The sequence below is a fragment of the Eurosta solidaginis genome, chromosome 1 (assembly GCF_040869045.1).
Source record: "Eurosta solidaginis isolate ZX-2024a chromosome 1, ASM4086904v1, whole genome shotgun sequence".
NCBI classification, from domain to species: Eukaryota; Metazoa; Arthropoda; class Insecta; order Diptera; family Tephritidae; genus Eurosta; species Eurosta solidaginis.
In genome coordinates, this window is record NC_090319.1 from 381,118,983 (window position 1) to 381,133,017 (window position 14,035).

Here is a 14,035-nt window from a genome sequence, read left to right on the forward strand (position 1 = left end):
CTAAATAAAATTAGTTCAACTAGAGTTCGCCCAGTGGTTGAAATTCAACCACAGGAAAGGAAAGGAAAGGATAGGAAAGGAAAGGAAAGGGAAGGAGAGGAAAGGAAAGGAAAGGAAAGGAAAGGAAAGGAAAGGAAAGGAAAGGAGAGGAAAGGAAAGGAAGGAAAATCAATGGAAGGGAAATGAAAATAAAAGAAATATTATTTGTCATTTTAATATAATAATAGGAACATTCGATGGGTAATATAATGGATAAGTAAGCTCAAAATAGGGAAATTTTATATTGCTCTGGGAGGAAGGGTATGATTTAATCAATCTGCTTCTCGTAAACAAAAGGTAGGAAAGGAAAAGTAAGGAAAGGAAAGAAAGGAAAATCAATGGAAGGGAAATGAAAATAAAAGAAATGAAAGAAAAGAAAAGTAGAGGAATGGAAAGGAAAGGAAGGGAAAGGAAAGGAAGGGAAAGGAAAGGAAAGGAAAAGAAAAGAAAGGAAGGAAAGGAAGGAATATGAATGGAAGAGAAATGAAAGTAAAAGAAAGGAAATAAAAAGAAAATTAAAAGAAAGGAAAGAAAGGAAAATAAAAAAAGGTAAGGAAAGGAAAGGCAAGGAATGGAAAGTAAAGGAACGGAAAGGAAAGGAAAGGCAAGGAAAGGAAAGGAAAGGAAAGAAAAGAAAACAAAGGAAAGGAAAATAAAAGAATGTAATGGAAAAGAAAGGAAAGCAAAGGAAAGAAAAGAAATAGACTTGATGCATGATCAGCTATGTATTTTTGTTTAATTTTTATTGTGTACAAAGCAACTCCTCGGCCATGCTCACGATTCAGCATAGTACACAAAAAGCAAGTACACACACACAGCGTGTCTATAGTATGAATAAGTGCATGTGTAGTGGTGTGACTTTTATGTTAAATTTTTTATATTAAAATGATTTTTCAAATTTTTTTTATTTATGGATAACAGTGCAGCTCAAAATTTCCTATTAATGCATATATAATTTGTTTAGCTTAGAATTATAGTTTAGCAGAAAACGGTTCCACATTTTTTCATCTTGTCTATTTATATATAAGATACTTAAATTTTACCACTTTATCGGCATTTTTTAATGCATTATGTAATTTTTGCTCGAACAAATAGAAAGAGAAAAATAGACAGGAAGAGAGGAAAGGAGAGATAGAAAGGGGAGGAGAAAATGAAAGGGAGAGAAAGGAGAGAGAAAATAAAGTAAAAGTGAGAGATTGAGAAAGGGAAATCGGGGTAGAGAAAAGAAGAGGGAGAGCAATGGGCAAAAAGGAGGTACAGAGAGATTTGTGTGCGAATAGGGGAAAAAGAGTCAGATAGATGGAGTCTTAAACTATACCGTTCTTTAGCCTTTATATAAACAAAATAACAAAATTTAATAAATTTTGATAAGAATTAATAGCCTTTATATTAAATAATATATTTTTAAATTTTTGAGCTGAAGGCCAATTTAAATAAAAACACAACTTTTTGTATTATAGTTGTATAATTTATTCTTGTCGATATTTCGGCTTTATTCTAAAGCCATCTTCGGGACTAGGGGTATAAAAAAAAAAAAACAAACCATTAGAACGTATTCTACATAATGTTTACGTATATACAAATAATAAGCGACTTACTCATATAAATATGTTCGATCGACTAAATTAGCAATGGCCAAAAATCTTTGTTGAAGGTACAAAAAGCGAAAGTATGAAAAATAAACAAATATACAGAATACCGCAAATGTAAACAAATTTTCAAGAACAGTAAGTATAAACAAAAATTTTACAATAATAAAATACATGTAATAATAAGACATAACTTAGTATGTATATCAACCCCCTTTTGCTTAGTTGTTGTCTTGAAGTATGCTGGATGCTGAATATTCTTATTTAAGTGAGCGCGGTGTATGTTGCTGTTGTTTCAAAATCAAATTGCGATAAGCACTCGCACAGTGGGCAGTGTCCATTTTAAAATTAATTCGTTTTTCACTAGGAGTGTTCAATATATGTAGCATTTCTAAGGTATAGCGTTTTTGGTAATGTTTTTCCTTCTCCAATATATTTACGTTCTCAAAATCAGGGTGATGTCCTGTATCTTTGCAGTGGGCAGATAGGGCCGTCTTATTTCCTGAAAAACTGTTCCTTAATTTTATGTTTGACCTGTGACCGGAAATCCTTGTCATGAGCTTGAGTTTTGTTGTCCCCACATATACCTTCTCGCATACGCGGGACCCGTCGCCGTTGCATGGGATTCGATAAACTACGTCAGATTTCTCGAACTTGGGGATCTTATCCTTTATGTTATTAAAAACTTGCCTTAGTGTATTTTTGTACGTGAACGCTAGATTATAGCTATCCTTGTCGTATAGATTGGAGCTCCTTATCCTCTCCGATAATCCTGGAACATATTCCATTGTCAAATACTTTTTGTTAGCCGCGTCCGTTCTTTTTTCTTCATTATTTTTCGTGGTATGAAAATTGTGGATAAGTCTATTTGTTAACTCTTTGGGAAAGTCGTTCTGTTCCAGGGTTACTTTAATTATTTTAATATTTTTCTCGTGGAAAACCTCATCACTGATTGTGAGAACCCTTCTAATAAAATTTTTCGCCGTGTTTATTATTGTCCTTCTTTCATGCTTGGAGTTGTAGCTTATCAGCCTTCCAGAAGACGTTGGTTTCTGATACCAGTCAATAAGTAACTTATTATTCTTTCTGACTATTAACGTATCGAGGTAGGGGAGTTGACCATCCCTTTCTATTTCTACTGTAAATTGTATGTTCTTGTGGTACGTATTAAGCATGTGGAGCATATTTTGAATGTGTTCTTTTTTGACAACAGCAAAGATGTCGTCCACATATTTTGTTAGCAGCCTTGATTTTTCTTTGGACTCTAGCTCAAATTTTGTCAGTAGCTCTTCCATAACTATATCCGCTATAACTGGCGAGGCTGGTGACCCCATAGGCATTCCTGACCGTTGCTCATATATTTTGTCATTATATTTAAAATATCTGTTTTCTTTTATGCAAAATTTAACTACTGTTAAGAAAAACTCTTTGTTCATCAACGTATATTCTTTGATATCATTCCACCTCGAGGCTATGATTTCAATCGCCAAATCAACAGGAATACTGGGGAATAACGAAACCACGTCAAATGACACCAAACTCTCATCGTCATAAATATATGTGTCTTTGACCTTTTCTTTGAATTCTTTGGCATTTTCAACGTTGTATGTAGACGATTTCGTTATATTTTTGAGAACTCGGACAACATATCTGCATAAATTATAGGATGGGGCATCTATAGACGAACAAATCGGACGAAGGGGTATGCCTTCCTTGTGGATTTTTGGCAAACCGTAAATTCTGGGTGTGATAGCGATTTTACACGTCAAATGGTTCTTTTCTTTTTCATCAATGCATCCATCATTGAACAACTTAAGTACCAATTCGTTGTTCTTGTCCTGTAATTTGTTCGTCGGGTCTCGTTTTAGAACTCGATAAGCGGAAATGTTATTTAATATATCCTGCATTTTTCTTGAGTATTCCGTCCTGTCCATCACTACAGTGGTGTTACCTTTATCAGCACTGAGTACTAAAAGTTGTTTGTTATTTTTCAGAAATGACTTCGCGGAATGGAGTGTGTGGCATGTAAACTTATCTCGCAATGAGGTTGTAGTTTTGCTTAAATTATCACCTATCAGAGCCGTTAGATTATTTCTTTCAATTTCTTGCCTCTCTTTAACTTTTACTGTTTGTATCGCATTTTCTCCATCCGCTATAACTTGAAAAATCGGAAATTTTCCTTTCTCTAACGGCATTACATATTTTGGACCTAGAGATAGCAGCCATTGAATATCTTTTGGGATGTCTAAAGATGTATTATTAAAAAACCATTTTGGTACCACCCTAATATTCAATTTATCTTGTTCTTTTTGTCTGAGGATTTCATACTTTTTTGTTTGTGTTTGTTGAAGTATGAAATCCTCAGACAAAAAGAACAAGATAAATTGAATATTAGGGTGGTACCAAAATGGTTTTTTAATAATACATCTTTAGACATCCCAAAAGATATTCAATGGCTGCTATCTCTAGGTCCAAAATATGTAATGCCGTTAGAGAAAGGAAAATTTCCGATTTTTCAAGTTATAGCGGATGGAGAAAATGCGATACAAACAGTAAAAGTTAAAGAGAGGCAAGAAATTGAAAGAAATAATCTAACGGCTCTGATAGGTGATAATTTAAGCAAAACTACAACCTCATTGCGAGATAAGTTTACATGCCACACACTCCATTCCGCGAAGTCATTTCTGAAAAATAACAAACAACTTTTAGTACTCAGTGCTGATAAAGGTAACACCACTGTAGTGATGGACAGGACGGAATACTCAAGAAAAATGCAGGATATATTAAATAACATTTCCGCTTATCGAGTTCTAAAACGAGACCCGACGAACAAATTACAGGACAAGAACAACGAATTGGTACTTAAGTTGTTCAATGATGGATGCATTGATGAAAAAGAAAAGAACCATTTGACGTGTAAAATCGCTATCACACCCAGAATTTACGGTTTGCCAAAAATCCACAAGGAAGGCATACCCCTTCGTCCGATTTGTTCGTCTATAGATGCCCCATCCTATAATTTATGCAGATATGTTGTCCGAGTTCTCAAAAATATAACGAAATCGTCTACATACAACGTTGAAAATGCCAAAGAATTCAAAGAAAAGGTCAAAGACACATATATTTATGACGATGAGAGTTTGGTGTCATTTGACGTGGTTTCGTTATTCCCCAGTATTCCTGTTGATTTGGCGATTGAAATCATAGCCTCGAGGTGGAATGATATCAAAGAATATACGTTGATGAACAAAGAGTTTTTCTTAACAGTAGTTAAATTTTGCATAAAAGAAAACAGATATTTTAAATATAATGACAAAATATATGAGCAACGGTCAGGAATGCCTATGGGGTCACCAGCCTCGCCAGTTATAGCGGATATAGTTATGGAAGAGCTACTGACAAAATTTGAGCTAGAGTCCAAAGAAAAATCAAGGCTGCTAACAAAATATGTGGACGACATCTTTGCTGTTGTCAAAAAAGAACACATTCAAAATATGCTCCACATGCTTAATACGTACCACAAGAACATACAATTTACAGTAGAAATAGAAAGGGATGGTCAACTCCCCTACCTCGATACGTTAATAGTCAGAAAGAATAATAAGTTACTTATTGACTGGTATCAGAAACCAACGTCTTCTGGAAGGCTGATAAGCTACAACTCCAAGCATGAAAGAAGGACAATAATAAACACGGCGAAAAATTTTATTAGAAGGGTTCTCACAATCAGTGATGAGGTTTTCCACGAGAAAAATATTAAAATAATTAAAGTAACCCTGGAACAGAACGACTTTCCCAAAGAGTTAACAAATAGACTTATCCACAATTTTCATACCACGAAAAATAATGAAGAAAAAAGAACGGACGCGGCTAACAAAAAGTATTTGACAATGGAATATGTTCCAGGATTATCGGAGAGGATAAGGAGCTCCAATCTATACGACAAGGATAGCTATAATCTAGCGTTCACGTACAAAAATACACTAAGGCAAGTTTTTAATAACATAAAGGATAAGATCCCCAAGTTCGAGAAATCTGACGTAGTTTATCGAATCCCATGCAACGGCGACGGGTCCCGCGTATGCGAGAAGGTATATGTGGGGACAACAAAACTCAAGCTCATGACAAGGATTTCCGGTCACAGGTCAAACATAAAATTAAGGAACAGTTTTTCAGGAAATAAGACGGCCCTATCTGCCCACTGCAAAGATACAGGACATCACCCTGATTTTGAGAACGTAAATATATTGGAGAAGGAAAAACATTACCAAAAACGCTATACCTTAGAAATGCTACATATATTGAACACTCCTAGTGAAAAACGAATTAATTTTAAAATGGACACTGCCCACTGTGCGAGTGCTTATCGCAATTTGATTTTGAAACAACAGCAACATACACCGCGCTCACTTAAATAAGAATATTCAGCATCCAGCATACTTCAAGACAACAACTAAGCAAAAGGGGGTTGATATACATACTAAGTTATGTCTTATTATTACATGTATTTTATTATTGTAAAATTTTTGTTTATACTTACTGTTCTTGAAAATTTGTTTACATTTGCGGTATTCTGTATATTTGTTTATTTTTCATACTTTCGCTTTTTGTACCTTCAACAAAGATTTTTGGCCATTGCTAATTTAGTCGATCGAACATATTTATATGAGTAAGTCGCTTATTATTTGTATATACGTAAACATTATGTAGAATACGTTCTAATGGTTTGTTTTTTTTTTTTTTTTTTTTTATACCCCTAGTCCCGAAGATGGCTTTAGAATAAAGCCGAAATATCGACAAGAATAAATTATACAACTATAATACAAAAAGTTGTGTTTTTATTTAAATTGGCCTTCAGCTCAAAAATTTCAAAATATAAAATTTAATAAATTATTTACTCACATGTTTCTCTGGCCGCAACACCACCAAACCATCCATCATATAATTTTCTGCACGCTCCACAGCGCAACGACCATAACGACTCTGTATAGCAGCTGATGCGGCAGCAGACAACAATTGCGGCGACGTCTTTGAAGTTGGTGACGAACAGGCGCTAAGCGATAACGGGCGTGTTGATGACATTAAATTGTCCAAATCACGCAAAAATTTATTCGCCCACACATTTACATCTTCCTGTGTGGCGCTACAGCTATTATTGGAGGTGCTGCTATCCTGCGCGCTGTCATTATGGCTTACACTAGCTGTGGACTGCAGGTTGGCAGTAAAAATATTTGCAGGCGAGCTAAGCGGTGGTGGTGGTAAGGCTTTCAACTCTGTTGTTCTGCGGCAGCGAGGCGTAACGCTCAGCGATGACGAAATTAACGCATTCGTAACGCTGCTGCTGCTACTGTTTGGTGGTGACGTTGATGTGGCATCAACTACATCGCACTGGGATAATCTGTTATCATTTTCTGTGATTTCCATATTGTTGACGTAATTGTGACTATTAATAATAACTGATGCATCAACAGGCTGGTTTGTATGCGGCGTGTTAGTGCAATTGTAGCTGGCTAATTGTTGTTGTGCGAGTTGCCGGGCACGACGCTGTTCGAAAACTTCGTTGATTTCGTACTGGTAGGATAGAAAGAAAAGAATAAAGGGAAAAAATATTTCTTGTATTATACATAATGCAGTAGTAAATTTTAAATTTAATTACATTTCCTAAGTGCTATCTAGACAGTATGAGATGGCTCCTGTGAAAATTTTTACCACAACCATTCTAATTGAAAGCCTGTTTCAGCGTGCGTTCCGCCTCAATCGACTCAATTAGAAGATCCCTTTATATTTTTTCTGAATAAAATATATTTGCATCAAAATCTAGCCACTCTTACAATCACAGTCTGGCAAAGGCTCAATTCAGTTCAAGTAAAATTTGTCTCACGCGTCGCCTTTTCCCACACAAAGTCTTGTCTGGCCCACTGGCAGCCTGCGGGTAAAAACAGCCAATTTATAATAATGTCAATGCAACAGAAATCGAGAGGAAATAAATTAGAACTTCGCAACTGCGATAGGAGCACAGATAGCCACAGCAGCAGTTATGTTGTATAAATTGTATTGCTGCAATTTGTAAGCGGGATTAGAGCACGATGAAACATTTGAAGTAAAATGCAAACAAAAGGCAAGCAAGAAAGTATAAGTTCATGTGGCACCGAGAGCTGTATACCCAGCTGTGTGCCACAAACACCAGCTGAAATATACATTATATACGTATGTAGATATCGTGCTCGCCTGAAGACTTTCAAATTTCGTTATAATCGGTAAACTGTTGCTCGACTTTTGGGGCGGTTCCGCCCGTTTAAAAATTTTTTTTAATTTGTATTTTTCATCAAAAAATCATTTAAATTAACAAGCTTTACCTGTATTCATAAATGATTTATCGTCTTATTCCATTGCTAGAAATTTTCGATATCGAAAGATTGTTCCGAAGTGTTGCAAAATTTGTACATTTCAACCCAGCACGCAATCTTCACATAAAATTCTTAATGAAATTACTTCGGTACTTAAATTTCACCACCGATTAGGCCGTTTTGATGCATTATCTCAATTTTTCGAAATTTTCGACATCGAAAAAGTATTCCTAAATTTTTTCAAAATTTGTACACTTCAATTCAGTACGCAACTTCATTGCCTAATTGGTGTTTTTTAATGAATTCTTCCATATACTTTAAATTTTTGATTTCCAAAAATTATTTCGAAATTTTACAAACTGCGCATCTTTTGTCATAAAATCAATTTAGTATACAAACTTTATCACTTGTCTAGCAATTTTTGTATGAATTAACCAATTTTTTAAATTTTTTCGAAATTCTAGATATCGAAAAAGTGTATCGGAATGTTACAAAACGAGTATATCTCTTCATAAAATTAGTTCAATAGTTAAATGCCAACACTTTATCGACATTTTTTAAGAATTGGCAAATTTTTTATATTTTTTTTTAATTTTTGATATCAAAAAATATTCACCAAATGTGACAAAATGTGCACCTTTCGTCATGAAATTAGTTTAGTACTAACATTTTACCACTTTTACAGTATTTCCTAGAGAGTGATTATTTTCCATTTTTCGGAATTGTCGGTATAGAAAACGTATTCCGCTATCGGTGTTTTTTATGAATTATCATTTTTTATTTTTTTTCGAGGTTTTCGATATCGAAAAAGTATTTTTAAATGTCACAAAGTGTGTATAGAATTAGTTAGTAATTAATTTTCGCTACTTTTTCAATATTTTTTGTTATCTCATTTTTTCCATATTTTCGAAGTTTTCGATATCGAAAACGTTTTCCAAACTTATTCACAAAATCTTTAATCGTAAAATCAATGAAGCCCCCAAATTTTACCGCTTTTTCGGCATTTTTCAATGATTTATCCCCATTTTTCGACATTCTAAATTTTCGATATCGAAATAAGTAGGCATGGTTATCGTGCTATTTCGCTGGTTCTCAATACAAATCTAATTTGTGGGCAGATAAGGCCATATGCCAAACTTGTTAAAGATATAATAATTTTTGCTGAAGTTATCTTGTTAATGGGAGGACAAAGCGGGCAGGGCTCAATGAAATTCTTTCTTGACCCATCGTTATCCGATTAAAGTTAAAGTACACTGTATACAAGTACACCTGGGTATAGAAACAAAACTACGCAAATGCAGGCGCGCCCGACTCCCATGTCTGTTGTACAAATATAAATTGTTGCTGTGGCGCGCATCGTTGTAGGTTCTCGGGCGTATTACTTAATTAAAAACGTGCCCACGGGTTCTGCCTGCATTGGTTAGCTTCTGCTTTTGCTGCATCCAGCTACTTGCCACTTTGGCGCGCCAACTAAAATCAGCGCCCATTTTTCATTCACGCTCTTTGCGATAGAAATTCAAAGCATGAAAGCATCCTGGAGTTGGTACGTTTTTTTTTTTTTGCTTTCTATATAATTTCGACCCTACATTAGTGGGTAATAAATTTTCTTGTGCCAAATAAAAAAACGCATGCAAGAAAAAAATAAAAAGAGTGAAACAAACAAAATTTGTAGCATCAAACAAAGCATTTCAGCTGCGGTAACTAAACAATTGGCACTTGGTTAAGTCCTGTGCTGGCCAGAAGCCGATCGTGGAACGTGCGATCCGTTGCTGTGCACGTCAAATGCGTTGTTGGCAACAATCGCTTGATTTACTTGACTTTATCGGTTTCTGATGGGCTTGACTTTGTCTGTTTTAGTTTGCATTCTTGGTTGTTTCTGATTCTTTCTATTAACCTTTTCTACGCGCTTATTATTCGGATGAATTTGGCGCATCATTTGTCGTATGTCAGGATGTGACAAATTTATGGAGTTCAAGCGATTTGTGATTAATTCAATGAATGCCTTTGCTTTATTTGGTGACATTGCACACAAATAATCACACTTTTTTGGTTTGATGTACCGCAGCTTTTAGTGCCAATCTGTGGCAATAGTTGCCACAAAGGAAATGCTAAGAGGATGTGATTTAGGTTGAGTGGATTGTTTGTTGAAAAAGAACGTAAACGTGGGAAAGTGAGATAAAAAATAAGATTACCTAAGTAGTTGTTTCACACAAAAATCTAGAAAGTTCACACACTCCGGATGTATGGCATATGTTTAGGTCGAACATGAAATTTTTTCAAAGTCACTAAAAGCTTAAAGTTAATCTCACCGGCTGTTTCTCAGAAATCACCATGACTAATGGACTGTGGCGGAATTTGCGTCTAAAAAACTAAGATTGATATAAACAGTAAACATGAGCATATTGCTTTTCTATCACTGTTCAGTCACGGATAAAAATCTCTGTAGCGCAGCAGTCTCAAATCACTTGTTGTGTCAAAAACATACTGTTTCAACAGGGCGATTGCTACCAGAAATCGCTCCAAAAAGGTTACGTTTCACATCTTGGAGAGGTCGTGATTTGAATCCACTTACCCTGCTGCGAGCGCACAGTAGAAACTGCATATTATCAAGCCCAATAGTCCATGCAGTAGCGACGCAGATTAAATATAATCAGAAGGCTACAACTGGCGACAGTTTTAAGAGCAATAGCCACACAAGTTTAGTTAAAATTTTTTTTATTCCGGAAGCTATATTCACCCATATTCACGATGCAATGATCAAAATCAAATGAAGCATGGCTCCATCGATGTGGATACCTTGTGTTAGCCTCATGACTCCCATCTATGTCGCGAATAAGGTGCGCATGGACTATGCTGAGCTTATGCGCGAATGCGTATTATACTTCAGTCTTCCGGGCTGAGGTATTCGCAAAACTGAAGGCCGTGTACCAATAATATGAGAAGTCTGTGGAGAGGCAAGGAAGGAGAACATTTCTGTAGCAACAGTGAATCTGTACTGCGACCACTGGATCTTAATATACTCTGGGTGCCGGACTACGCGGCTCTTCCTGGGAAAAAACGGCTGATTACTTTAACTCTATCTTTACCTTTAATTTTAACTTTAACTTTATCTTTACCTTTACCTTTAACTTTAACTTTAAGTTTAACATTAACTTTAACTGTAACTTTAACTTTAACATTAACTTTAACTGGCAGATGCAAACGCCAGTATTGTGAGTCGTGTTACCGGACAAGGCTACGTCCGCCTAACTACGAATAATACCACAATAGTAAGCTGCTACTTGTCCCCGAATAATCCCATTCAAACGTTCAGGGACAAGATTGAACTTATTGAAGACGACCTGAGGGACTTAACTAGTAACCTGGTTGTGGCGGGAAACTTTAACGCAAGAGCCGTCGAATGGGGAATGCCGCAGACTAACACCCGTGGAAGGCTAGTCCTTGAGATGGCAACCAGGCTCGGTTTGAACGTGCTCAACACTCGCACGACCCCTACATACCGACGGCCATGCTTTGGATACTCGATCCCTGATATATCACTAGTGCCAGAAAGCCTGCAGCTGACCGTTGCTGGATGGAGCGTCATAGAGGATCTGACTGGCAGCGATCACAACTACATCACTTTCCACCTAAACGATACTGGTCAGAGGCATGCCACGTTCTCCGCATCAGTGCTGGCAGATGCCCGACGGATAATCAACAACTCCAGTGCGACGGAAGAGACGGTTGAAGACAATGAGCTGTCTTCGCCACGCGTGCAATCTCTCTATGCCACGGAGAGGAGTGTGGAGGGGTAAAAAGCAGGTATACTGGTGGAACAGCGAAATCGCGGAGTTGCGGAAAATATGCCATAGGATGCGAAGGCTAGCAATCCGCGCGCGCGGCAGGCCTGAGGCTGTACAAAAGTCGGCAGCGTACAAAGGAGCGAAGAAAGCTGTTAGTGCTGCCATTAAGCAAAGCAAGCTTACGTGCTGGAAAGCGCTTTGCGGGGATGTGGATGGAGACCCCTGGGGTCAAGGATATAAGATAGTAATTAAGTCAGCCAAACCAGCTGATGGACGAGAACCAAATAAGGAACATTGTGGATGTCCTGTTTCCCACCCAATCGCCTAGGGAGGACGTGTACGTTACCCATGAAGACCGCAACGTGGAACCATTCCCAGAAGAAGAGCTTAAAACTGCCGTGCGAACTATGAAAACTAGGAAAGCACCTGGGCCCGACGGAATACCCGCGGAGGAAATACGGCTAACTGCAAATAACTGCCCAGAACTTATGTTGCACATGTACAACAAATGTCTCGAAGAAAGAATGTCTCGAAAAAAATAACAGGTGCAGCAGCCCAGGATTCGGTACTAAGTCCCGATATCTGGAATATAACTTACGTTGCTTTTGCAGACGGCGTGGCAGCTGTGTTAACAGCACCAAGCTGCGAGCTGGCACAGCTAAAATTAAACCAGGTCATGCGTAATGTAAATAGGTAGATGACTGAGCACGGTCTACAGTTAGCAACAGCAAAAACGGAGATCTTCATCCTCACAAAGAGACGTATTCCCACTACCAGGAACATGATGGTTGGGGACCAGCGAATAGAAACACTCGCTTCAACGAAATATCTCGGATATTCTCGGATCACATAAGAGGAGCCTGCGAAAGAGCTACGCGCACAATAGCGAATTTGCGTAGATTAATGGCAAACAAGGCGGCCACCGTGGTGTGATGGTAGCGTGTTCCGCCTACCACACCGTATGTCCTGGGTTCGCACCCCGGGCAAAGCAACATCAAAATTTTAGAAATAAGCTTTTTAAATTAGAAGAAAATTTTTCTAAGCGGGGTCGCCCCTCGGCAGTGTTTGGCAAGCGCTCCGGGTGTCTTTCTGCCATGAAAAGCTCTCAGTGAAAACTCATCTGCCTCGCAGATGCCGTTCGGAGTCGGCATAAAACATGTAGGTCCCATCCGGCCAATTTGTAGGGAAAATCAAGAGGAGCACGACGCAAATTGGAAGAGAAGCTCGGCCTTAGATCTCTTCGGAGGTTATCGCGCCTTACAGCTGTCCCAAAGCCATGCACAAAGAAGTTGCTTGCATCAGCCTCGGATTCTATACTCTTATATGGTGCAGAAATCTGGGCGAACCCAATGAAATACCGGAAGAACCGAGTCGCCCTCACCTCGGACCAACGCAGAGGGGCGCTGCGAATATCTTCGGCTTACTGCACGGTATCGGCTGAAGCTGTCCTGGTCGTTGCGGGAACCATACCGATATATCTTCTCGCTGAGGAAAGAAAAGCAATATACAACGGATCGCAAGCAAGTAGAGGTGCTGGTGCCATGCAGGCGCGAGACGAATCGATCCGACACTGGCAAGATCAGTGGAGCAACAGCATCGTAGGAAAGTGGACTAGGGAACTAATCCCTGAACTGAATCCATGGTTGAAGCGACCACTCCCGGAGGTAGACTTTTACCTGACCCAGTTTCTAAAGGGACGCAGTTACTTCCGCAAATTCCAAAGTACAGCCGCCTATACTGTTCGAAAATAGACGATGTACGCCACACCTTCTTCGAATGCAGGCACTTCTCCGATCAGCGAAGGAGGGTAGAAGAGGTACTTGGTGTCCTATCCCCGGGCAGTGTCATCAATAAAATGACCTGTCGAAGAGACGGCTGGGATACGGTCAGCACATATGTGAGGCATATACTTATCAGTAAAAGAGAAGACGGATGCCTAGCCCGTTAGCGTGAGAATATCCATAGAGATCACGTAGCGCGCAGTACCAGTACCCGAATTAATGCTAAACGTGATCCCAGGTACGGGGATTTGCGCGGGCCGTGGGAGACTAGGTTTTAGTGGGTAGGCCTTCATGGAAATGAGGATTAAATATCCCGGTCAGTGCATAAAGCATTTCCTCCTTCCACGAAACACCAACAAAAGAACAAAAAAACTTTAACTTTAACTTTAAATTTAACTTTAACTTTATCTTAACTTTTAACTTTTACCTTAACTTTAACTTTAACTTTTTCTTTAACTTTAACTTTAATCTTAACTTTAACTTTGACCTTAGCT

At 38.1% G+C, this 14,035-nt stretch overlaps 1 protein-coding gene across 7 annotated transcripts in view; it reads right to left on the minus strand.

Moving 5' to 3' along the window:
* The window catches only part of cv-c (crossveinless c), a 592,078-nt gene that overhangs the window by 141,921 nt on the left and 436,122 nt on the right, over positions 1–14,035 (minus strand). For all 7 annotated transcript variants that reach the window (XM_067763245.1, XM_067763249.1, XM_067763248.1 and 4 more), the window contains one exon: positions 6,531–7,199. In XM_067763245.1, the coding sequence (XP_067619346.1) occupies positions 6,531–7,199 (669 nt within the window). The remainder of the gene's footprint in view (positions 1–6,530; positions 7,200–14,035) is intronic.